Source organism: Lithobates pipiens, unplaced genomic scaffold, assembly GCF_037356315.1.
Source record: "Lithobates pipiens isolate NorthernLeopardFrog02 unplaced genomic scaffold, aLitPip1_a1.2 Scaffold_8, whole genome shotgun sequence".
In the NCBI taxonomy this organism is placed as follows: Eukaryota; Metazoa; Chordata; class Amphibia; order Anura; family Ranidae; genus Lithobates; species Lithobates pipiens.
Genome location: NW_027507903.1, coordinates 553,254,182 through 553,281,774, shown reverse-complemented (window position 1 = coordinate 553,281,774; position 27,593 = coordinate 553,254,182). Strand labels below are relative to the sequence as shown.

Below are 27,593 nucleotides of genomic sequence, written 5' to 3'. Positions count from 1 at the left end.
CCAGTGCTAAAATTACTGTGCTTAAAGGTCAGCAAACATAAGGGGAGGCCAGGGAGAGGGATCTGTGTTTGCTCTACATTATTAGGCCCCTTTCACACCAGTGTACTAATCGGGTCCACCTGCCCATTTTTCAGGTGGAACCGATCGGACTACCCATTGTTCTGTATGGAGAGGCAGATGTCAGCAGACATGTGGGCTATCTGCACTGAGGCATAGAGTTCTATTGTATCCTGCCGGTTTGGTATACTTTCAGAAAGGGAACAACCCCTGCAAGATATAATAGGAGTCTATGGCTCAGTGCATCTAACCTGCAGCATGTGCACTGGGTTGCACCTGCAGTGTGAGAAAATCGCAGTGCATCAGTGTGAAAGCAGCCTTAGTCCCCTTTCACTCAATTGATCCGATCAGGTCTGCCTGTCTGTTTTTAAGGCAGACCCGATTGGACCCTCCCTTTACTCCTATGGAGCGGCGGATGTAAATGGACTTGTGCCTGTTTACACCCGCCTCCCTCCAATTCAATCCACTAAAAAAAAAAAAAAAATGGAGGGGGATTCATTCCGCCCTGCCTCTGAAAATTGGAGGAACGATAGAAAAGAATGAGCTTTGTCCATGCCCACTCTGCTCAGCAAGGGATCAGTGGAAAGATTCCCTGCTTAGCAAGCAGATTCTGCCCTGTGTAAAATGGGCCTTATAGGGGCTCAGGACAGTAAGGGTTAATTTACATTTGGGGTTGGTAAAACCCCACTGTTGAGACATGTTTTTACCACACAACCCCAACCACTGGTGTAGCATCAGGGACTGCACGGCCTCCCTTTCATATTCTGTTTTACACTTGAAAAGGAGATGTAGCGGGGGCGGCATATACGGGAAGTGATCCTCTCCATGTTCCTCCTCCAATCACTGAAATCCAGCTTCTCCTCCTCTTCCTCCTGCTGGCATTCAGCGGCTGCAGGAGAAAATAATCAAAACAAAAATTTAATTCTGAACCATTTCATATCATGGCCTGCAACTGGTTACCAAATTAGTCTTCAAATGGTCGAGCACCCTGATCCATGACTTGCTTTAGACAGCTAAAACTGAATTGCAGGGGACAGCAATAAAAACCAGACACTAGTTATAAACCCTCACCACTCTGTCCAAATCTAAAAAAAAAAAAAAAAAAAAGCTTTGCCTTTAATTATATTTTTAGGTTCAGCTATGCTTTGAAGTTTTTCTAGAGTTATGGTACATGAATTGGACTCAAGCGGTCAAACCTTAAGTCCTAGTTCACACTGATGCAATGTGGGAGACGCACAAGATTTGCTGTGTTTCCCTGCATCACACTGCATAGCTGCTTTTTCTCCTGCAAAAAAACCCCAAAAACTATTGAGGTAAAATTACAGGCATCCCACGCAACAGGAATCTCATTTTATGAGGAACCCAACACCCCGCTGGTCTGAACATAGATATCAGATAACTCAAGCCAAGTGTGGGACGGTTCCGTCACAGTCCCTTAAACAGTTCATTTCAGAAAGGGCAGCACCAATGCTTTATCAGTATGTCCTTAGCAGAAGCCAGTAAGAGTCTTTAACAAAGCAATGTACACAGTTGACCTGGAGGGTTGTTTTATTCTCCAAGCATTACTCCAGATTAATGACAGCCAAGCATATACAATAAGAGCCAGCAGTCATTTTTTTTTAGTTAAGAACACATACTTTAGGAAATACTAACTTCAGCTTAATGCCAACATAGATACATGGCAAGAATATTTACAAATATATGAAAAAACAAAATTCACCCTGAGCATCCAATATAACTCTTGGCGGATAATTACTCCTCCTGCAAGCTTATAAACAATAAGTTATATTTGTGAATAGTACATGGTGTCTTATTGGCTAAACCTGTATTTTATGATAAGCAGCAATTACATAAATTTACAATTATAAAGTGTCATACCAAAAACAGACTCTTTTTTTGCAACTCATATGTGCTTTATATAATGCAACTTAATCATCATGACTATACCTGTGGAAAAAAAAACTGTAAAGATAAAAACATGGAGATGGCTGACTTCTGGAAAATGCTAGCTGCCTGGTAATCTTTGGTTTATACCTTGAGTCATTAAATCAGAACAAGCATGCAAACAGTAATATCAGAATTTATAATTTGCATGCCTGTTCCAAGTTAGTGACCCAGGCAACCAGGCAACTTTCATTTTCAAAAGGAAAAGTAATGACGACGCCCATATTTCTCTTAGCGTGTTTTTTTTTCTTTTACATCACTCAAACTAATACCTATTTTTTTGGAAAGTTGACAAGAAGGACTTGTTGGCTGACATGCATGGCTCTGCACAGAGGGTTAGTGCCAGGTGTAGTCCTGCACACTTCGGTCAACAAAACTTTTCTAACAGAGGTAGAATACAAACTGTAGTGTAATGTAAAAGACGTTAATGACTCTACTGATTAGCCAAGCAAACAGGTGCCATAAAAACGGTCTCTCACTAGCGAGATATACACGATCAGCCATAACTTTATGACCATTTGCAGGTAAAGTGAATAATATTATCTTGTTACAATTAAATCTGAAAGTGGGTGGGACATATTAGGCAGCATGTGAACATGTTGTCCCTGAAATTGATGTGTTGAAAAGCAGAAACAATGGGCAAGCACAACGATTTGAGTGACTTTGACAATGGCTAGACCACTGTGTCAGAGCAACTGCAAAACTGCAGCTCTTGTGGGATGTTCAAAGTCTGCAGGGGTCAGAACCTACCAAGAGGGATCCAAGGAAAGAAACTAGCAAAGTTAGTTAGTTGGTTAATACTGGTTCTGACAGAAAGGGGTCAGAACACACAGTGCATGGCAATTTGTTGCATATGGGGCTGCATAGCCACAAACCAGTCAGGGTGCCCATGCTTGCCCAAGCCTACAGGTAAAAGCTTCTACAACGGGCACCAGAACTGGACTACAGAGCAATAGAAGATGGCCTTGTCTGATGAACGTCTTCTTTTAAATCATGTGGATGGCCAGGTGCATGTGCATCATTTGCCTGGGTAAGGGATGGCACCAGAAAGAAGGCAAGTCGGCAGAAAAATAAATGACCTGCCGTTGATGTCTTGGTGCCAGATACCACCGCATATAGTGCCTTGATAAAGTATTCATACCCCTTGAAATGTTCCACATTTCATCATGTTACAACCAAAAATGTAAATGTATTTTATTGGAATTTTATGTGACAGACCAACACAAAGTGGCACATATTTGTGAAGTGGATAACCATGATAAATGGTTTTCAATTTTTTTTTACAAATTAATATTTGAAAAGTGCGGCGTGCATTTGTATTCAGCCTCCTTCACTCTGATACCCCTAACCAATTGCCTTCAGAAGTCACCTAATTAGTAACTAGAGTCCACCAGTGTATAATTTAATCACATTATAAATACAGCTGTTCTGTGAAGCCCTCAGATGTTTATTAGAGAACCTTAGTGATCAACCAGCATCATGAAGGTCAAGAAACACACCAGACAGGTCAAGGATAAAGTTATGCAGAAGTTAAAAGCAGGGTTAGGTTATAAACAAAATATCCCAAGCTTTGAACATCTCATGGAGCACTGTTCAATCCATCATCCAAAATTGGAAAGAGTATGGCACAACTGCAAACCTATCAAGACATGGCCATCCACCTAAACTGACAGGCCGGGCAAGTAAAGTATTAATCAGAGAAGCAGCAAGAGGCCCATGGTAACTCTGGAGGAGCTGCAGAGATCCACAGATCAGGTGGGAGAATCTGTCCACAGTCATGCTCTCCACAAATCTGACCTTTATGGAAGAGTGGCAAGAAGAAAGACATTGTTGAAAGAAAGCCATAAGAAGTCCTGTTTGCAGTTTGCGAGAAGCCATGTGGAAGAAGGTCAGATGAGACCAAAATTTAACTTTTTGCCCTAAAAGCAAAACACTATGTGTGGCGGAAAACTAACACTGCACATCACCCTGAACATAGTGGACCCTGGACTTATTCTGTAATGTTGAAGATAGTTTACTACTCATCCCAATGGGTTCCTCAGTCCTTTCGTACGAAGAAAGATACTTGAATGGCAAAATGTCCAACATTATAAAACAAGTCCAGATGAATGTGACTACTACTAGTTTACAGACTAATCTGAGACTCTCTCGACAGTTGTGCTGAAGAATGTCTTACATTTGAACAGCCTGGCAATGCAGGAAAAGGGTGAAGTAGATTGTGTGCACTACAAAAGGCTCTACAAAGAAAGAACCACACAGCAGGGACTGTGGAGGCAAGTGTAATTTTACCTGTCAGTTTAGAAAACTCCACCAAATACATGCTTTTTTATGTGCATATAAATCCTTGAAATAGATTTGGTGGCATTCTTTAAAGTGCGAGGTTACGTATATTTAATAGACTCTGGCAGGTTAAAACACTTGCTGGTTATACAAACTGGGGACCCTCCAATACCCCCGGATCAGCTTGGTCAAAGGTCAATGTGCAGCAATGTTCAATGGAAGGCCAAACTAGGTGAAGAAATGAAGCAAGAACCCAGTTTGTGGAGGGCAATTTCCCAATCTGCCAAGCACACAAGCTTTTCAGCCTCCAAACAAATGTGAATATTTAGCAGGTTTATATTTTATCCTCCTCTACTCAGCATCAAATGTGTAAGGCTTGCAAGGTTGTAACTGCTCTGCAAAGTCTCACTCAAGTTAAAAAATAAATCACAACCCCATCTATATATAGCAGCATATCAGTTCATATAAAAACACATAACACCAATGAACTGCATAATACTCAATATCCACAAAAAACCTAGCCAGAAGAATTTCGCATACTTCACGTATTGATATCTTAGCTGCTGCCAGATAATGCAATTAGAGACTAAAAACATATGGAAGTACATTTCTCCAATTGAGGATGTGTGATCTGTGGTACACATATCCAAACGTTTCTTTCTCTTCTCCATGCTGAAGGTGTGATGACCTCTAATATCTGTGCTTGGCAATGGAAAGTCTTTAAGATCCAAGATGCAGGAGGAGCCAGTTAATGTTCTGCTGCAAGACTTGAAAGGGCACTGGCTTTTTGGACAATTAGCTGTGAATTAAGACCACCATTGAAATTTGTACGTTTGATGTCAACTCAATGAAACATGCAAGGTGACTTGACACTTAGTGATTTGGGTTTAGCAAACATCTCATTTTATAATGTTCAAATACATATTTGTCACTTTATAATTATTAATTTTTATATAAACCCGTTGCCTGTAACTTTATATAGACTCTTCTATTCACAATCCATAAATAGATGGAAGTTGGGCCATCTGTACTATCCTAAACAGGGGTAACACGCCATCTTGCCTTTTTTTTTTAAAGATTCCATCCTCTTTTTTATCTATTAAACACCACAAAAAATAAAACAATGTTGTGCAGATCTACTTAGAGGGCTGCTGGCAACATCTTTCATAAATAGAAATATTTACTGACAGAAATACAGAGGGGGCATTACTGACCACCTCCCGAAAAGGCTAGTTGGTAATCTCCAGATTCAATACTGACCCACTGCAGGCGTGCAGATTTTGGAAGTCAGAGTGAAGCCAGAACTCCACTCTACATACTTGTTCCAAGTTAGTACCTTAAAACGGTGGTCATCAACCCTGTCCTCAGGGCCCGCTAACAGGCCAAGTTTTATGTATTACCTTGGGGAGATGCACACTAAAATACTGCAATCACTGAGCAGCAAATGATATCACCTGTGATGTATTTCAGTTAGCTTGCAAACCTGGCCTGTTAGTGGGCCCTGAGGACATGGTTGATGGCCACTGCCTTAGAAAGTACTGAAGTTACTGGGTACCAATGACAATCAGAGATCCAGTCTTTTCTGACTACAGGTTTTATTATGGACTCATCTATACCCATGTGTTTTTAATGCACTTTAATACGAATACAGGTTAGCCTCTGGTTTAAAAGGTTCTTGTTGATGCACAAATTAAAAGATTAAGTTCAAGTTTGGAACACCCACATTTCAGGTGTCCAAAGCAAAAATGTAGCCGGCAACTCAATAACTCCTTAGTATAATCTTTTATTTGGCTACATCATATACACAGGATCAATGCGGACACGTTTCCGCTATTACAGCCTTACTCATAGCATCAGCATAAGGCTGTAATAGCTGAAAAATGTCAGCACTGGTCCTGTGGTTATTATGTAACCAAACAAAAGATTATACTAAGGGGTTATCGAGTTTCCAGTTAAATTTCTGCTTTGTATGTACGAACAGGGGAGTGGCAATCGCCCAGCCTGAGCACCAACTCTCAGCAAGAATATTTTTAATTGTGAGGTTGAACTTGGGTATCTTCCATTTGTATATTTCAGGTTTAAGATGTTCCAGGACCTCCCCCCTGTGACAGCGGGTGGGAATTCCTTTCCCCCACAGCCGTTATCCCATTTTAACTACTTGCCGACCAGCCACCGCAGTTTAACTGCGGCAGAATGGCACGGCTGGGCAAAACGACATTATGTTGCGTCGCTTCGCCTTTCGGCTACTAGGGGCGCACGCAATCGCAGAGTGTGCCCGACCCCAATGCGAGTGCCCGAAGGACACGACCGCTGGGCTCCCGCAACAGAGTGAGAACTGGGACGCACAGATCCCAGTTCTTTCAGGGGAGACAAGACAGATTGTTTGTTCATACTGTGTATGAACACCAATCTCTCTCTCCTCCTAGACCAGTGATGGCGAACCTTGGCACCCCAGATGTTTTGGAACTACATTTCCCATGATGCTCAAATACACTGCAGAGTGCATGTCCTAGACAGTCTCATTCCTCCACAGTTAGAAACACATATATTGAACCCCTTGATCGCCCCTAGTGTTAACCCCTTCCCTGCCAGTGACATTTACACAGTAATCAGTGCATTTTTATAGCACTGATCGCTGTATAATTGTCAGTGGTTTCAAAAATGTGTCAAAAGTGTCCTATGTGTCCGCCATAATGTCGCAGTCCCAATAAAAATCGCAGACCGCACCAATACTAGTAAAAAAAATAATAATGATAAAAATGCCATAAATCTATTCCCTATTTTGTAGACGCTATAACGTTTGCACAAACCAATCAATATACGCTTATTGTGATTTTTTACCAAAACTATGTAGAAGAATACATATCGGCCTAAACTGAATAAAAAAAAATGTGGGATATTTATTATAGCAATAAGTAAAAGATATTGTGCTTTTTTCAAAATTGTCGCTCTTTTTTGTTTATAGCGCAAAAAATAAAAACTTGCGAGGCGATCAAATACCACCAAAAGAAAGCTCTATTTGTGGGAAAAAAAGGACGTCAATTTTGTTTGGGTACATCGTCGCCTGACCATCCAATTGTTAAAGCGACGCAGTGCTGAATCGCAAAACATGGCCTAGTCAGACAGCTTGTAGTTCTCTATATACTACAAGGGCACTGATGATCCAGCTTTCTAAGAGAAAAGCCATGTAGGTAATATGGCACAAGAGGTGTAAATGGGAGAGAGAGGACTCTAGATTATGTGGAGCAGAAAGTCAATGAAGAATACATTCTCTGGCCAAGGTTCTTAGACTGTATAGTGCGTTTTTGTTAGATCCAGCAGTGTTTTCACAGCACTGCTGTGCACAGACTGTGTTGTGAATATTTACAATATGTTAAAATAACAATTGGGAACTCACATGAAGATAAAAATAGAATGCTTATTGTGAAAGTCAGGAGGGAGTTTCATCCAGGCACAGCATCAAAGGCTTTGTGAGTGGAAAACTGGTGGCAGCGAGGGAGACACCTGTGGTGACTGAGAAGACAGCAAGAGGACACCAAAGTGCAGTAAGGTAATAGCAACTCACTCAGGTACTTAGGAGAATAATATGTAAAGGTCCTAAATTGTTCTGCTGTTGCAATAATTATGGATCCAGGAGCTTTAACCACCACTGCTCAGTTGTTGATTGGTATCCAGGGACACCCAGCAGCAGAGAGGAAACAACATGCAGATCTGGTTTGATAAAGAGGCAGAGATGTCTTGAACTGCATAGCCACACCCACTAGAGTCCTGCGATGTCACTTCTGGTTTTGTCTGCACTTCCTAGACCTCCGCATACTGCTCCCTCTTTGATGGCTGCTGGGTCTCCCTAGATACCAAACAAACAACTGACCAGTGGTGGTTACAAATCCTGAATCCAGAATTACTGCAGCAGCAGACCGATTTAGGACATTTACAAAAGATTCTCATAAGTACCTGAGCAAGTTGTTATTATCTTGTGCAATTTTACTTTACCTTTTTAATGCACTTAGTTTGGCGCCCTCTTGGTGTCTTCACAGTAATTGCAGGTTTCTCCCTCACTATCACCAGTGTTCCACTCAGACAGCCCATTGATGCTCTGCCTGAATGAGACTCCCTCTTGACTTTTACATCATTTTGTTTTAGTAACTTGCCCACTAAACTCAGTTTGCACACCTTGCCGAGTCCATTAACAGAAACTCCCTACAGAGGTACAGGCAAAAAGCTAAAGTAAAAGTGTCACACATTGCATCCACGATTCACCATACAATGCATTGTAGGCTCCTGGGGGGAAAAAAAATAAATGCACTTTTTTTTACTGTTATGTTTTTCCCTAAAGGCGAACTTAGACATTAAACGGTTTATTATTGACAACAGATCACAGGGAGAAAAAAAAACAGATATGTTGAATAAAGGCCAGAGGTTTTACATTAATATTCAGTTAAAGCCAAACACCATGTTTACTTTCCCTTTAAATAGTTCATTATGGCCAAGCTAGCTAGCTCTTTACTAATTTCTGTGTTAGCTGTGTAAACTGTATGTAGCATCAGCTACATACAGTATACAATGCTTTGGCAGCGATACAGGGTCAGAGTACTGCCCAGCCATTCACATGAATCCTTGTATTTTTATCAATAAACGCAAAGCTTCCTTCTGGTTGGCTATGGTGGAAATGTAAGAAGGTGATGTCACGTTTTCCACCTCGGGTAATCAGAGGAAGCCTTCAACTCCTTGATAAAATACAAGGCTTCTTTCAAATAGCTAAGAAGCACTCACCCCAACTCGATTTTGTTCTGGTAGCAGGCAAGAAGTCCCCGTACCGCTGTCGAAACACATCTCTCATCGAAAACAGTTTGATTGAGGCAGCCCTAATGAAAGTAAATCCGGACTTAGGCTTTAAAGATCTCATCTCATACTCATTACTCGTACCTTTGCCCACTGACAAAGAAATGATTAGTCTATAATTTAATGGTAGGTTTATTTTACCAGTGAGAGACAGAATGATAAAAAACAAACAAAAAAAACCCAGAAAAACGCATTTCAATAAAGTTATAAATTGATTTGCATTTTTATGAGTGAAATAAGTATATGACCCCTAAGTAAAACATGGCTTAGTACTTGGTGGCAAAACCCATGTTGGCAATCATAGAAGTCAGACATTTCTTGTAGTTGGCCACCATATTTGCACACATCTCAGGAGGGATTTTGTCCCATTCCTCTTTGCAGATCCTCTCCAAGTCATTATGGTTTTGAGGCTGGCATTTGGTAACTCGAACCTTCAGCTCCCTCCACCTATTTCCTATGGGATTACGGTCTAGAAACTGGCTAGGTCACTTCAGGACCTTAATGTGCTTCTTCTTGAGCCACTCCTTTGTTGCCATGGCCGTGTGTTTTGGGTCATTGTCATGCTGGAATACCCATCCACAACCCATTTTCAATGCCCTGAGGGAAGGAGGCTCTCACCCAAGATGTGACGGTACATGGCCCGTCCATCATCCCTTTGATGCAGTGAAGTTGTCCTGTCTCCTTAGCAGAAAAACACCTTCAAAGCATAACGTTTCCACCTCCATGTTTGATGGTGGGGATGGTGTTCTTGGGGTCAGGGGCAGCATTCCTCCTCCAAACACAGCGAGTTGAGTTGATGTCAAAGAGCTTGATTTTGATCTCATCTGACTGCAACACTTTCACCCAGTTCTCCTCTGAATCATTCAGATTAGGGCTGAAACAACTAATCGATTAATCGACAACTAATCGATTATGAAATTAATCGATTACTATTTTCATAATCGATTAATCGGCCAGTAACATAATGGGTAAAAAAAAAACTAAAATGAGCCCTTTATAATACAAAGAGCAAATAATCGCTACTTTAAATATTACTTTCACTGTTCTACAGTAAATAAAATGATCCCCTTACAGTAGTGATTATCTGCTTTTTCTACTATAAAGGGCTAATTTTAGTTTTTTTAACCCCATTATGTTACTAAAAGTCTTAGATCTGGTTCACATCTATGTGTGTTTTTTTGGTGCTTTTTGCATAAATGCACTACAGTTCATTTACATGGTTTCCTATGGGACACGTTCATATCTGAAAGGGTCAGGGACTTTTAACGCAAAATGGTTCTTTATTGGTTCAATATACTTCAATGGAAAAGCTGCAGAAAAGCGTGTAATGCATTTTGCAGCAATTTGTGTTTTTTAATCTGCCCAAAAAATGCAAAAATGCAAATTGCAGTAAAATCACGTGCGCAAAAATCAAAACGCACAGCAAAGGGCACTGCAGAAACAGATCAAAAGCAAACTGCATATGTGTGTACCGAGCCTTATGCTGGCCACGCAGATCAATTTTCAGATGAGAATATTCAGACTAAAAATCTTTGTACATTCGCTGAATGAAAGAATTTTGGTTGAAATTTTCACTTGTTTTTAAAATGAATGTAATATCTGAACGAAAACCACATACACTGTCTGAAAATTCCTTTGACTAAGAAGTTTTCTATTATTTCTAAATTTTCCCATCACTGTGGTTGAAAATGAACGTCAATTTGACCCACTTTTTTTTATTAAGGTTATTAACCGATTAATCGATGAATCAAAACAATAATCGGCCAACTAATCGATTATGAAAATAATCGTTAGTTGCAGCCCTAATTCAGATGCTCATTAGCAAACTTCAGACGGGCCTGTACATGTGCTTTCTGGAGCAGGGGGACCTAGCGGGTACTGCATCATTTCAGTCCTTCATGGTGTAGTGTGTTATCAACTGTTTTCTGGTGACTATGGTCCAAGTTGCCTTGAGATCATTGACAAGATTCTCCCATGTAGTTCTGGGCTCATTCCTTACCATACTCATGATCATTGAAACTCCACAAGGTAAGATATTGCATGGAGACCCACAACGAGGGAGAGTGACAGTTATTTTGTGTTTTTTTCATTTGCAAATAATCACACCAACTGTTGTCACCCTCTCACCAAGCTGCTTGGCAATGGTCTTGTAGCCCATTCCAGCCTTGTGTAGGTCTACAATCTTGTCCCTGACATCCTTGGACAGCGCTTTGGTCTTGGCCGTGGTGGAGACATTGGAATCTGATTGATTGCTTCTGTGGACAGGTGTCTTTTATACAGGTAAAAAAATTGATTAGGAGCACTCCCTTTAAGAGAGTGCTCCTAATCTCAGCTTTTTACCTGTATAGAAGACACCTGGGAGCCAGAAAACTTGCTGATTGATAGGGGTCAAATACTGATGTCACTCATTAAAATGGAAATCAATTTATAAAACTTTTTTGAAATTGCTTTTTCTGGATACTTTTGTTGTTATTCTATCTCTCACTGTCTGTTAAACTAAACCTACCATTAAAATTATGGACTGATCATTTCTTTGTCAGTAAATGTACAAAATCAACAGGGGATCAAATACTTTTTTTCCCTCGCTGTATGCATTATTTTCTATTTAATCAATTCTTTGATAACATCTTAATAATAACTTTTGTATGGTGACATACAGTGCTGCAATTTTCATTTTGCATTTCCTACATATTTATTTTTAAAATATTTGTTCCACATCCATAGAATTTGGGGGTAAACCCCCCAAAAACACATTGCTATTAAGTGAATGTGAGTAAACTGTTTCTGGATGCAGAGTGTCCTGCACCTTCCTCCTTGTACACTAGTCCACTTCTGTGAAATTACAGACAAAAGTGAAGGCAGCCCTGCTTGTCTGTCTGTAGTTAGAACTTATGCAGTTAGTTTAATGAGACGTGGAGTTACCCTACCCCTCTGCCATAATTCAGTGAAATATTTTTAATACAGTGGTTCTAAAGGCTCAAGGTTTTTTACCTGCATGCATTAATGCATGCAGGTAAAAAACTTTCTCTGTGCAGCAATCCCCCTAATACTTACCTGAGTCCCATCACCATTGGCTCCCCCTGCTGTCAATCACAACCATCGAGCCAATGAGGAGAGATGTTAGGCCAAATGAATGAATGAATGAAATGAATTGACACATAGATCAACAGCTCAGGAGTGAGCCTGCTTGGATGCCCCCAGAGCAAGCTGCTTGCTCTGGGGGCACTTAGGAGGAGGGAGGGGTTAGGAGCACCAATGGGAGACCCGAACAGAAGAGACTCAGGTCTGCTCTGTGCAAGACCCCTACATTGGGCAGGTAAGTAGAACATTTTTGTTTTTTTGTTTTTAAATGCCTTTGATATCAGTTTAACATTTATTGGCTACTTGTTGCAACATGCTACTTTCTGGATGTAAAGAATAGCAAAGAATTTATATAAAAATATAGTATATCAAAATGATCAAAAGGTACATAAAGAAATGAGTATACATAATTGAAGAATATCAAGTTTTCCTTTAAACATCAACATATGGCATCTGCACTTTCCTGTGCACAAAGTGGTTAACCCAGTTTTGTTCTCCATCATGTCTAGGCTTTCTGTGAGCAGTATAGGTTTGTCACTGGAAAGCAACCTTTCCATGGCAAAGAAATATCTGGCAAGAGTGGAGCAAGGCAGGCATGAATTCAATAAAATCATAAAGGCCAGAAAATGGGGATGACATGAGCAATGCTGATGCTCAGATCTGATAATCCCCAAGGGGTAAATTTAATCTATCATCTCCTTATATTTTTGAAAAACTCTCATGGGCATCCAGTAGCTAGATCACTGTTGCAAATTTGTAGGTACTTATCTTACATGTTGCAGACACACAAAGACCAGTAAAATGATCTCACTTTGCTTTGCAATGGTAATGGAGTTGGGGGTGGCAAAACAGAGAAGCCCTGGGATGGACAAGATCAAGGGCCTAGAGTCCCAATAAAGGTATTATATAAGAAGGCAGTAGGTGTTTAAACCCATCAGAGTCCACCCGTTTTGGCTGGGGTGACAACATTAAAACTAATCTGTTCACTTTTTTACTCCAGTCCTCATCTATGTATTCACTTCTACTTCATTCTTTATGATGGACTCTGGCTGTCCAGGGTCCACTGTAACAGCTACCACATCAGCCATCTGCTCTCCTTTCCGGTGGATTCTTTGATGTTTAATAAGAGTTGAACAGTCAGTGAAGCTTCTCCCACACTCATTACACGTATAAGGTTTCTCTCCAGTGTGGATTCTTTGGTGTTTGACAAGGGTAGAGCTGTCAGTGAAGCACTTCCCACACACTTTGCAGGAATATGGCTTCTCCCCAGTATGAATTCTTTGGTGTTTGATCAAGGTGGAGTTATCAATGAAGTTCTTGCCACAATAGTTACAAATGTAGGGCCGTTCCCCAGTATGTATACGCTGATGCTTCACCAAGGTGGAGCTGTCCGTGAAACTTTTGCCACATTCAGTACATGGGAATGGCTTTTCCCCAGTGTGGAATCGCTGATGAACCACAAGGTGGGAGTTACAGGAGAAGCATTTCCCACACACAAGGCATGTGTATGGCTTCTCTCCACTATGGGTTCTCTGGTGTTTTACCAGGGTGGACCGAGCGGCAAAGTTCCTTCCACACTGGATGCAGGTGAATGGCTTCTCACCGGTGTGAGTGCGCTGATGTTTGACCAGGGATGAGCTGTCAATGAAGTTCTTGCCACACTGAGTACAGGTGAATGGTTTCTCACCTGTGTGGGTCCTCTGATGCTTCACCATAGCTGACTTCTTGGTGTAGCGATTTCCACATGTTAGGCACACAAAGGGCTTCTCTCCAGTGTGAACCCGTTGGTGTATAACCAAAGTGGAGCTGTCTGTGAAGCTTTTGCCGCACTCCCGGCACTGGAAGGGCCTCTCACCAGTGTGTGTTCTCTGGTGCACAATTAGATGCGAGTTGCAAGAATAGGTTTTACCACACTCCTTGCAGGCATAAGGTTTCTCGCCAGTGTGGCTTCGCCGGTGGACAACCAGAGTGGAGTTTTCCGTGAATCTCTTCCCACATTCACCACACTGGAAAGACTTCTCCCCACTATGGATCCTCTGGTGTTTCACCAGATTGGACCGGTCTGTGAAGCTCTTTCCACACTCCAAGCAGGTAAAGGATTTCTCCCGTGTGTGGATACGGTGGTGTTTCACCAGATTTGACCGGTCAGTGAAGCTTTTTCCGCAGACCGTACAATTAAAAGGCTTTTCTCCGGTGTGAATTCTCTCATGTTTTACAAGGGATGGACGATCAGTGAAACACTTTTCACAGTAAGAACAAGCAAAGGGTCTCTCACCTGCATGGATTCTCTGGTGTATGACCAGGTGTGAGTTATATGAAAAAGCCTTACCACAAACTGTACAAATATGAGGCTTTCCTACCGAGTGCGTCTTCTGGTGCTTTACAAACCGAGCTCTGTCTGTGAAGCTCTTTCCGCATTCAATGCACAAATAGGTAGTCATCTCCATCACTTTACCCGTTACGGGGTCAATAGCATTGTAAATGCTGTAACAGTTGTCCACCAGCTTAGTGTGAGGCCCCTCAGAGTGGTTTTGCGTGTTGCAGATGTCCTTTCCTGCTGGAAACTTGTCTACTTCTGTTGATGAACTGGACATCTCACAAGGCCCCCCCTTTTCATGCATCGCATCTGCACAAAAATAAGATTGCAACAATATATGAAATAGTGCTTTTTAGATTTAGGGCTTATTTACACTCGCATTTACACTGCCTTCAACTCTAACACAGATTAAAAGCACCTACTGCTTCAACATGCTTTTTTTTTTAATGTGTTTTTGATGCTACTGTGGTAAATTTTTTAAGCTTTAGGCCGGGTTCAAACTAGAGAAGGCAGGGCCTCATTTTGGGCTGAATTTGGACCTGAAACGGACCAAAAGACACACAGGACTCCAGTGCAATTCACACCAGAGCTTCTCCAGAGATGTGTGAACCAGCTCCATAGAGAGCCAATCACAATCTCATGACATGCGAATTTGATGCAAATAAACCTAAAACATAAACCCATAAAATCCAATTCACAATAGTGTGAACCCAGCCTAAATGAAGCTTGGCAAATTACCTGTTTGTGAAGATTTTCAATTTGTTTTAAATGGGCTCATTAGTACCCTCGTTCATCAGATCCCCAGCTTATTAGCCCCTGCTCAGTAGTAACCCCAGTTTTGCTGATGCCCTGCTGAGTAGTAACCCCAAGATTTGCTGAATCCCCCACTCAGTAGTAACCCCCAGTTCTGCTGATATTCTGGTTTGCTGATCCCCCCTCTCTCTGGTCCCCGCTTTGAGATTGCGATGACATCATAATCACTCCTCTTGCTTTCCACAGCTTGCCGTATGCCTGTAAGGAGGAAGCAGGGACAGGAAAGGACTCAACTTAGTAGAACTACTTTCCACTCTTTGCAAGTGGGAAGCATGAGGAGCGATTATGATGTCATCACAATCTCAATCAAGCAAGAGATAGGGAACACTTTCAAGTGGGAGGGTTTCAGTCCTAAAGACCTAGTACAACATAAGGGATGGTGAGCTGATGGATATAACCTAAAGGAACAGCGAAGTGTGAAAGGAGATCTGTTCCTAAGCCTAGTACACATCACTCTTTTTTTTTTGATCAACCCAGCAGGTTGAACAAAAAAAACTGACAGCTTCGGTTGGAGCCACTGTACTAATAATACGCTATTGTGTTCTGATAGGGGGTGGCCACCATGCCAGAACATCCCCAAAAGAAGCCACCAGGTTCCTCAAGAAGACCAGATACCACTGATGAAAAGGATCTATAAATAACATTAAGAAGTATAAAGTGCATCTGAAAGAATCTAAAGGGTTTCAAAACAATTGAAATAGTTTAGCTCTATAAAGAAAAGCATTTTTTTTTTCTGGTTTCCAATAGTTGATCCCAATTTTTATATTTGTATATTTTTGACATTTCCATTAGATAACATATTGTAGTATATTTGTACAAAAATGTGGTTACTCTTTTATGAACCAGACATTACCATTTATTGTTCAGTTCGCATATGCATATATTAATTATATATGCATTCATCTATTTGATAAATTGTATCAAATGTTTATTTTTCCCCTTCTTTCCTTTTCCATCTAGTTGCCTGGGCGCATAGGGCACTCACTGGCTTATGCCATTCAATCATCAGGCCAGTGCGTTGCCATTACTTGGTTTTGCTGTTGCGCATAGCCTGGGATTCTTAAAAAGGAAGTAAACCCTGATGGGTTTACCTCCTCTTTGATTCCCTGCCAAGGTAAAGCATAATGGACTACTATTTACCTGATACAGGAGCCAGCGAAGTCACCGCTGTCCCCTGTAGTTCTGAGCGTCCATCTTCTTGGTGGGTCTCGCTGTTCAGGCGCTGTGATTCGCCAGAGCAGCGATGATGTCACTCCCGCACACGCACACGGGAGCCGACACTCGCGGCATATCGCCGCAATCTGCGGCCTGCCCAGTGCGCCTGCGTGCTGCTGTCTACGGCGCATGCATCGTAGACAGCGGTGGCTGTCTTTGGGTAAATATCTCCTAAACCGTATAGGTTTAGGAGATATTTTTTGGACCTACAGGTAAGCCTTAATCTAGGTTTACCTGTAGGTCAAATTGGTTTGTAAGGGTTTACAACCACTTTAAGCCCTTCCTGAGCGAACAAGGTGAGCAGTCCGTTTTTGGCTGCCCGCACTTGATGCACGCGTTTTGGTGTTATATCTCCTTCCTTGTTTGGTTGAGGGCATAGGACTTTCCAAGATGGCGGCTCCGCTTTTATGAAGCTTGGCGTCTGTAAAGCGTGCGTCGTTCATCATGCCTGCGCATGTGCAATGGCACCATTCAATCCACCCACAACTCGGCGGTGACGTCAGACGCCGCTGAGTTGCAGAGGGATTATTTAAATGGCAAAGATACGCCATTACAGTCTGCCTGAGATCTCTGTATAGGGAGTAGGTTCCCCTGGATCTCTGTGATTTATTTATGATTCTGTTCAGGAAGATGCTTTTCTTTATAGATCTAAACTATTTCTCTTTTACAAAAGGTTTATTGAAAAATTCACATCAGTGAGACAATACAGAGATAACATAGATCTGCCAAAAACATATCAAAGACCTGTGAAGAGTTACATATAGACATAACAATGTTGGACTCGTGTCCAGGCCATAATAGACATGTAGAAGCATCTAAGGCTGGCCGCAACACGCAGCCGCACTCCATAGAGCAAAGCTAATGGGGCGTAGGGGCGGACAGAGTTCATTTGTTCGATGGGGTACCAATGTCGGATAACCACATAACAGATAGAAAGTCAAACAAAACTCTTAGGCCGCGTACACACGCGGGGACTGTTCGCCCAACTTTGTCCACTGAACAGTGTTTCGGCGGACAGTCCGCTCGTGTGTGGGCTTTCAGCGGACAGTTTCAGCGAACAGTCCGCTGAACAAGGTTTTTCGGAAATTCCGTAAAACTGTCCGCTGAAACTTTGTTTCAGCGAACAGTCCCCTCGTGTGTAGGCTTGTTCGTCAAACTAAGTTCCGCGCATGCTCAGAAAGGATTTACATGCCGAAAGTTATAATGCAGTGTATAGGACGTTGTATTTTTCGTCCCGTCGTACGTGCCGTTCACGTCATCGCGCACGGTTTCAGCAAACTGTTCGTTCGTCGTGTGTGGCCATGTCCGTCCATGCTAATTTTGAGCGGACTGTTTGCCGAAACTGTTTGACGGACAAAGTTGGGCGAACAGTCCCCGCGTGTGTACGCGGCCTTACACAGCGAGCAGATGAATTTGGGCTGCTGTCAAAAGGGGAATAAAAAAAACCCCATTACTGGTCAGAGATGCCACTGGGCAGCCTGAGTGCGCTGTGAGACAGATGTAAAAAAAAGGAGCAAAGGAGAAAAGAGATAGCGATAGAAGTATAGAAAAGAGAGAAAAGTGGGAGAAAGAGAGAAAAAGAAAAGAAATGGGGTAAGGGGGGGAGAGGAAGAGGGGGGAGGAAGAAGGGGGGGTCCCTGGAGCGGGAGGACATCCAACGTTCAAAGGGAGAGGAGTACCGGATCAAATCTGGATGGGCGGGTATAAGCCACCCAGGGCTGCCAGACCCGAAGAAATTTAGCATGGGTATCTGATGCTATCGCCGTCAGTTTTTCGTTCACCATAATATCATTCATACAGTTCTTAACTGCCTCATAGCTAAGAACCGGAGTCTTCCAGGCCCTTGCTATGGTGATTTTGGTTGCAGTAAATAAATGTGCAGCTAGCTGACGTTCCGGACGCAGGAGCTCTGCAATTGGTTTCCACAGGAGGGCCTCAAAAGGGTCTCTCCTAATATCCGCATGAAAGAGTGTACGAAGTAGAGCATATATTCTGACCCATAATCTAGTCACCCTGGGGCAGGTCCACCAGATGTGAGCCATGGTGCCCTCCTGCGAGCATCTGCGAAAACATAGGGGGGAGCAAGACGGGATAAATGTCGCCAGCCTCGCCGGGGTGTAATACCACCTATAGAACACCTTATACGCATTCTCCAGAAAGAGAACGTTTCTGGAGCAGGTAGGCAGCACCTTGGTCATAGCCTGCCAGTCCTCCGGGTCAAGCTGTTTGCCCAGTTCAGCCTCCCATTGAAGGTGATAGGGCCGGAGCGGCGGTTTCGTAGATGATAAAATAGCTGTATAAATGAGGGAGATCAACCCTGAGGCATGGGGTCGAGATCTACAAAGGCTCTCAAAAGGAGACAGTGTGTAGGGAGCAGACTGGGGCCCAATCAATTGGTGAAGGAAGTGCTTAAGTTGGAGGTAGGTATAAAATTCCCTGAGGGGAATATCATGGGATGACCGAAGGGCTGCAAAAGGGATAATTTTAGTCGGGGTGAGCAAGGAATGGACATCTACAAAACCATGATCCGTCCACCACGCTAACTGACCGGGGTTATCACAGCCTGGCGGGAATAGGGGGCAGTGTAGAAAACGAAGCAGCGGGAGATGGGGAGATTGGAGACCTGTGGAGTATTTCACCGAATCCCAGAGGCGGAGAGAATGGGCCAAGCAGAGGCCTATGTTCGGTGGGCGTTGTACCTTCGGGAGCCAGGGAAGGGACGCTAACAGAATCGGATGGGAGTCCACCATATCAAGAATTGCCCAGAGGGGCATTTGATGGCGTTCATGTAGGCGGGACAGGGGGGTGATTCCTGCTGCCGTGTAATATGCATGCAAATTAGGGACTGAGAAACCGCCGTTAGCCTTACGGGCATAAAGAACCTGCTTTTTGATCAGAGACTTCGAAGAGCCCCAGATAAAGCGCATAATTTTGCGTTGGTGGATTCTAAGTACATGGAGGGGTACGGGAACCGGCAACACTCGAAAATAATATAACAGTTTTGGAAGATAAGTCATACGCACCGCCGCTATCCTGCCAAACCATGAGATTGGGAGAGTTGACCATGAGTCAAGCAAACCCGTCAGCTTCCGAAATAAAGGGGGGTAATTCGCCTGGTAAAGCTCTGAGTACTTGGGTGAAAGTCTAATACCCAAGTACAGTAAAGTGGTTGTCCACTGAAAAGGAAATGCGGCTTGCAAAGACTCCATTTCCGCATGTTGTAGGTTGATAGACATTGCCCTAGATTTCGCTGGGTTAACTGCCAGGGCCGATAGCGCAGCGAAGGTATCCAAAAGAGAGAACAAATTGGGAAGGGAAAGCCTGGGGTTCGTAAGTGTCAGCAGAATGTCATCTGCGAACAGTGACAATTTATGCATAGTACCCGCAACTTCCACTCCCGAAATGTCCACACGTGACCGAATCGCTTCTGCCAGGGGTTCCAATGCTAGAATAAATAGTAGTGGGGAAAGTGGGCACCCCTGGCGGGTTCCCCTACGTATGGGGAAGACCGGCGAGTCGTAACCATAGTAGCGCACCTTGGCCTGTGGAGAGTCATAGATAGCCGAAATCCAGCCCATAAAGGAAGTGCCAAAGCCATAGCTAGTAAGTACCCGCATCAAGTATGACTAGGACAGGGTATCAAAGGCTTTGGTCACGTCTAAGGAAAGAAACATTGTCTCCAGAGACCTAGTATGCGCCAGATGTTGGACTTGCACGAGCCGTCTAATGGCGTCACCAGCCTGCCTCCGGGGGACAAAACCTACTTGATCCTTTTTGATCAGTCGGGGGAGGAAGGAATTCAGGCGAGTAGCCAGGATTTTTGTCAAGATTTTCATGTCAATATTAATCAGGGAAATTGGTCGGAAGTTGGCCCAAGAAGAGAGGTCCCTATCCGGCTTGGGGATCATCACCACATTTGCCGTCAACATTAACGGTGAGAAGGAGTGACCACCCTTCACCGCATTGTACACAGCCGCCAGGTGGGGGGCCAGCACCGCAGCCAGCTTGCCGTAATACAAAGCGGTGAAACCATCAGGGCCTGGGCGCTTCCCCACCTTCAATTCTTTAATGCACTGCAGGACCTCCGAGACCTGTATGTCCCGGTCCAAAAGCGACATCTGGACATCAGATAAAGAAGGCAAGGATAACTCCTTTAGGAAAGCACCCAGGTCCAGAGTGGAGGTGTGAGTTGGGGCGGAATAAAGTTTGGCCAGGCGGTAGCGAAATTCCTCCAATACTAGTCGGGAGTTACCCGTCAGAGTATTATGGCGGGTGTGCAGAGTGATGGGCTGAAATTTCGGAGTGAAGGTCCGCAACCTCCTGGCCAACATAGCATTGGGTTTGTTTGCCCTGGCGTACCACCTCTGACGAGCCCAACGGAGGGTGCGTTCTGCATCATCCGTGAGGCATAGGTCCAGGTCCAAATGAGCTTTATCCAATAGCCTGCGGTTTGCTGTAGAGGGGAAGTGTTTAAAAGTTGCGGAGAGAGCCTCCAACCTTTCCTCAAGCTTACGGCGGGTCTGGACCCTCTCCCTCTCCCTCTGGGATGCTATAAGAATGACCTGTCCCCGAAGGTCGGCTTTATAGGCCTCCCAGATCACCACCGGGGAGGATACTGAGCCCACATTCGTTTTAAAGTAATCCTCAGAGGCCTCGTGGAGGCTCTTAAGTATTGGTTCCAGAGAAAGAAGAGAGTCATTCATGACCCAAGGGGCGCCCTGCGGCTTGTCACAGAGGGAGTGGCATATAGTTAACACTGGGTCATGGTCAGACCAGGGGACCGTCAAGATGGAAATAGAGGCTACCTGAGGAAGATGTTTACGTAGCAAAAACATGTGATCGATCCTGGAATGGGAATGATGAGGGTGGGAATAGTGAGTGTAATCCCTGCCAATAGGGTGGTGTTCCCGCCAGACATCGATGAGATCATGGTTTTATAGGGCCTGCAAGAATTTTTTAGCTGATGGGGAAGGGGATTTAATGGGCCGGCGGGTAATTATCCATAGAGGGATTAAGTGTCACATTGGAGTCGCCTGCCAAGAAGAGAACACCTCTCTGGTGGACCTTCAGCAGGGAACAGTCATGGGTCAGAAAGGGGCCCGGATTATTATTTGGGGCATAGTAACTCATAATAGTAATCTCATTATCCTGGATGGTGCCCTGCAGCAGGAGATACCTGCCGTCGGGGTCAGCTAGCCGTTTACTGCAAATAAACGGGAGCGATTTATGAATGGCGATAAGGACCCCCTTCTGCTTGGTGGGGCCGTTTGCTAGGTATACTTGGGGATAATGCGCAGAAAAATATTTGGGGGAGGAAGAGGAAGAGAAATGAATTTCCTGTAGGCATGCAATGCTGATTTTAAGATGCTGGAGGTATTTAAATATTTTAATCAGTTTCTGGGGGAGTTCATAATCTGAACATTCAGGGAAAGCCAATGAAGCGCCATCATGGCGGTTGCATACAACAGCACATCTTCTGTTCCCACATCCCAGGGAGCGAAGGGTAGAGGGGAGGGACCGGAGGGAAAGGGGAAGAAGGGGAAAAAAGATCTAAACTATTTCAATTGTTTTGATACCCTTTAGATTATTTCAGATGCACTTTACTTTTTAATGTTATTTATAGATCCTTTTCATCAGTAGTGTCTGGTCTTCTTGAGGAACCTGGTGGCTTCTTTTGGGGATAACTAGTGCCAAGATGACAATAGGGGTCATTTAGGAAAGGCAAATCCACTTTGCACTGCAAGTGCACTTTCAAGTGCAGTTACTCTAAATCTAAGGGGTAGATCTGAAATGAGGGGAAGCTCTGCTGATTTTATCATCCAATCATGTGCAAGCTAAAATGCTCTTTTTTTATTTTCCTTGCATTAGAGCTGCCACGACACGTCAACGTAATTGACTACGTTGACTAAGAAAATACGTCGACATGCGTGCAGGTCGTCGATGCGTCACAGTGGGGGCAGTGCTTAGTATTTACCACTGCCCTCTGGGCCGCCGTCCCCCTCTCTTCTCCCCCTCCGTGTCGCCGTCCCTAGGGGTGCAACGGATCGTCACCGATCCGTGATCTGAGCGCACATGCCACGATCCGCGGAGCGCTCCGCGGTCTCGGCCTTAGGAGAGGCTGCGGCTTCGGCCTGGGTCCGAAGCGGCAGCCATCTTTCTACACCCAGGCGTTTACAATGTGTTTGCTCCGATGGAGCGATCACTTGTAAACAAACCGGCGTCATGACATGATGTACTGATCTGTGCAGTGGAGGGGAGAGGTCGGATGGAAGCAGCCATCCCTCCATACCCGGCCCGATACTCTGCCAGCCCGATACTCTGCCAGCCAATGCAATACTCTGCCCGGCAATACTCTGCCAGCCAATGCAATACTCTGCCCGCCAATGCTCTGCCAGCCAATGCAATACTCTGCCCGCCAATACTCTGCCAGCCAATGCAATACTCTGCCCACCAATACAATACTCTGCCCGCCAATACTCTGCCAGCCAATGCAATACTCTGCCCGCCAATATTCTGCCCGCCAATGCAATACTCGGCCATACAATACTCTGCCAGCCAATGCAATACTCTGCCATACAATACTCTGCCAGCCAATGCAATACTCTGCCAGCCAATACTCTGCCAGCCAATGCAGTACAATACACTGCCCGCCAAAACTCTACAATACACTGCCCGCCTCTATAATACAATTCAATACTCTACAATACAATACTCTACAATACAATACTCTCAGACCCCTTTCACACCAGGGCGTTTTGCAGGCGCTATAGCGTTAGAAATAGTGCCTGCAATCCGCCCTAAAGAAGCTGCACCATTGTGTGCAGTTTGAAAGCCCTGAGGGCTTTCACACTACAGAGGTGTGCTGGCAGGACGTCAGAAAAAAGTCCTGTCAGCAGCTTCTTTGGAGCGGTGAAGGAGCGGTGTGTTTACCGCTCCTCCACCGCTGCTCCCCATTGAAATCAATGGTGCAGCGCTGTAATGCCGCCGGCAAAACGCCGCTATTGCGGCATATTGCCGGCGGTTTTAACCCTTTCGCGGCCGCTAGCGGGGGTAAAAGCGCCCCGCTAGCGGCCGAAATGCGCCGCAAATCCGGCGGTAAAACGCCGCTAAAAATAGCGGCGTTTTACCGCCGAGGCTATCAGCGGTGTGGTGTGAAAGGGGTCTCAAGGTTATCCAAAGGATTAATTAGCCAATCTAAAAAAAAAAACACTAGATTCATTAAAAAATAAAAATAAAAAAAATAATCGGATAGTCGTTGACTAATCGAAAAAATAATCGATAGATTAGTCGACAGACAAATTAATCGTTAGTTGCAGCTCTACCTTGCATGTCCCCCTTGGATCTACGGCGACTTTACTTTCAGTGCAAAGTGGATTTTCTTTTAGTAAATAACCCCCAATATGTAGCGATTTTCTGTCAGCAAGACCAGTTTAAATTATTGATTCAACCTTATCAAAACACAAGGTAATTTCCTCCTTTTGTTGAGCACTGGGTAATATATCCAATGCCCACTGCACATTTGTGTGTGTCCCACTGAGTCTATTTACTTTATATGTTTTGTATATTTCTTTTTAGAAATATCATTTTGTAAGTTCCTCTCAGCAAGCAGTCCTGGCTTACATGCTGGATGGATGGGACGACAGATGCTTTAATTGATTTTATTGTTGTGTTCACATCCTTTTGGAACTGAAGTATATACATTTTTTTTGGTAAGGCTTTTCTGTGTCCACATGTTTCTATGCCCTTTTTGTTTTGATGTTTAGTCACGTTTATGGATTGTTTCTTCAATACGTTCATGAGATATTCATTCAAACTGTTTTTTTATTCTATTGTATTTAAAGAGTCACACCATCAATCTCCTGAAGAAACTCTACTGAGTGAAACATGTCGAGAGTGGTAGTGCTTTGCTTGATTTTGCTATATTAAAAATATATATTGTTTGATATGGATGTAAATATATATTTTTTTCTCATGTTTTTATCCATTTATTAAATAAATAATTATATTTTAACTCAATTTGATGAGTTTCTGATCTCCATAACCCAAAAATCCCTGAGGTTTGTAACCTCTCTGCCCTTCTTTCCTTTTTTTGAAATTCTTCATCTTTTGGGATGTGGTGTTCTGTTTTTTGATTTCTCTGTCTTGCTCTTTACTATTGTTATTCACTTTTAGTTATTTTCATTTGTGGACTGCATAAGGATATCTTGATATTTGCTTTTATTCTGGGGTTTTGTGCACTTTGTATAATTATTAGTTACTATTCACTTTTTCTTTTACTGAAGATCGCACTACCAGAAAGTATATTTCTATATTCATCTATTTACATAGGACTGTACGTTTTCACTTTTATTTAGTAATAGGTGCTTTGATTGCCATTTAGAGTGCTTTAAAAAGTGTGTCCAATGCCACATTTTGTAACAAGTGTAAATGAGCCCCTAGAAATTCTATGTTAGCAGAATTAACAGAGTGACTGCTGCATCATCATCTTGAGAATATTTTTGACTTCATCATATAGTAGAGTTAGGTTGACGTTAAAGATTAGATTGAAGTGTATATTACAGTTAAAAGTTGCAACAAGAACACATTTAAAGTTATATACAGCATAAGGTTATATTTAGCGACTAGATTAAGGTTAACAGTGGTTAAAAGTGTAAACCATAAGACCCCTTTCACACTGAGGCGCTTTCACGCCAAAGAAAAAGCGCCTGAAAAGCTCCCGAAAACCTATTTCCATTAAAATCAATGAATGCTTTCACACTGGTGCAGTACGTTCGCAGGGTGGTGAAAAAAAGCTCCTCTCCATTGAAATTAATTGAAAGCTCTTCAAAAGCACTCAATGTTTTACTGGCAGTTTAGAAGCGTCTCAGTGTGAAAGGGGCCTAACAATGAACTATTTGGTCTGTTTCCATCTATTGAAGATACCACTTTTTTTTTTTACACATCTAATGCCGTGTACACACGATCGGAATTCTTGTCGGAAAAAGCTCCAATGGAATTCCGCTCAAACTTGGCTTGCATACACACGGTCACACAAAGGGTCGCTGAACTTTCGACCGCCAAGAACGAGGTGACGTACAACACTACAACGAGCCGAGAAAATGAACTTCATTGCTTCCGAGCATGCGTCCAATTGTTTCTGAGCATGCGTGGGAATTTTGCGTGTTAGAATTGCTACAGACGATCGGAAATTCTGATCAAAACGTTTTCCGTCTGAAAAATTGAGAACATGCTCTCAAACTTTTGCTGCCGGAAATTCAGCCAGCAAAATTCGAATACACACAGTCGCATTTTTGATGAAAAGCTCTCATCGGTTTTTTGCTTGCCGAATTTTTAAACGTGTGTATGCGGCATAAGAAGTTAAAAACAATTTCAGTTGAAGTTGCAAGAAATCTTGGGAGCCAATAACTTCCTGTGCTCCTTGCCTGTGATAATCAATGACATTGTTCTCAGATATCCAAGGACTACAAAACCACTCCCCTCTGTTATGGAACCCAGGAGAGGGATGGGGTTCCTTGTCCTATCTTATTTTTGTTGCCCTGATACAGAAGGTAACTAAACGTTGCCATCCTGAATTTGGAAGCACGTTACTGACAGAATCATTATTATGAAATAAAACTTGAAAATAACTAATGTGCCCCCACATTGAAGGACATTCTTGTTTTTTGCAATGCCCTATAAACATCAAAAAAGTAAATGTCCACATAGTTCTATATATAGGGTACTTTCATGATTAAAAACTATCATTGCACCGATATTGGTGCCGATGTTAAGCATTTACACGAGCACTTGTACTCATGCAAATTCTCCGATACTAAAACTGATACCTTCAGAATCGGTTCACATATGTGCGGGCCAGTTTGCAGTGCAGTTTCATTCAGCGGTTCAGGGGAATTCCAAATCGAATTGTAGTGTATGAGAAAAGAAATCTCACCTGAACCAAACTGAAATGGCACAGAACTCTTTTTCAAACCCCAATGTGGCCTTCCCACACATATGTGAACAGGCTGTAAACACTCACTAAAACGCACATGAAAACGGATGTCTCCGCAAGTGAAATCTGTGCATATATGGAGAGAACAAGACCTTTAAAATAAAACAAAAAAAACAGTACTCTAAAGAAGTATCGGTACTGGGTATTGGTGAGTACTTGAGAAAACGTATCAGTACTTAGGCTTAAAAACCTGGTATTGGTGCATCTCTATTAAAACCATGCATTAGCACTTAGGAATACAAATGCCTGACAGCAGTAAGCCCCAGGAGCTTTCTACAATAAAACCAGTCACTGCTGCTCTCTCCCTATGCAGGGTGACTGATCCGGTCTCCCCCCCTACTGTAGTTCTCTGCAGGAAGCCTTTAGTGAGTGAAGCCTTCTGGGTGCATCTCATGGTGCTGCTCTCTGCGCAGGTTATGTACAGCACAACGACATCACTAGTTTTATATGGTAATATTTTGGTTTGCAAAACCATTTGGTGCCATTTTGTTATGCCATTTAATTGTACATATTATTAACCACTTCAGTCCCCGAAGGTTTTACCTCCTTAAAGACCAGGCCATTTTTTTTTCAATACGGCACTGCGTTACTTTAACTGACAATTGCATGGTCATTCAACGCTGTACACAAAAGAAAACGTATGTCCTTTTTTCCCCACAAATAGAGCTTTCTTTTGGTGGCATTTGATCACCTCTGCATTTTTTATTTTTTGCACTATAAACAAAAAAGCGATAATTGTGCTATAAAACATATCCAACAAAAGATAAAAATAAAAATGTAAAAAATCCCAAATTTATCAATTTAGGCCAATATGTATTCAGCTACATATTTTTGGTAAAAAAAAAATCCCAATAAGTGATTATTGATTGGTTTGCGCAAAAGTTATCACATCTACAAACTATGGGATATTTTTATGGCATTTTTATTTATTACATATTTTTACTAGTAATGAAGGCGATCAGCGATTTTTAGCAGGACTGGGACATTGCGGTGGACAAATGGGACTCCTGAAACTTTTTTGGGGAACCAGTGACATTATTAGAGTGATCATTG

At 42.9% G+C, this 27,593-nt stretch overlaps 1 protein-coding gene across 2 annotated transcripts in view; it reads right to left on the bottom strand.

Annotated features, from left to right (window-relative positions):
• Window positions 1-1,587: 1,587 nt before the first annotated feature.
• LOC143960914 (uncharacterized) overlaps window positions 1,588-27,593 on the bottom strand; it is a 39,762-nt gene continuing 13,756 nt past the window's right edge. For both annotated transcript variants that reach the window (XM_077469931.1, XM_077469930.1), the window contains exon 5: window positions 1,588-14,830. In XM_077469931.1, coding sequence (XP_077326057.1) covers window positions 13,212-14,830 — 1,619 coding nt within the window. In that variant the 3' untranslated portion in view covers window positions 1,588-13,211. The remainder of the gene's footprint in view (window positions 14,831-27,593) is intronic.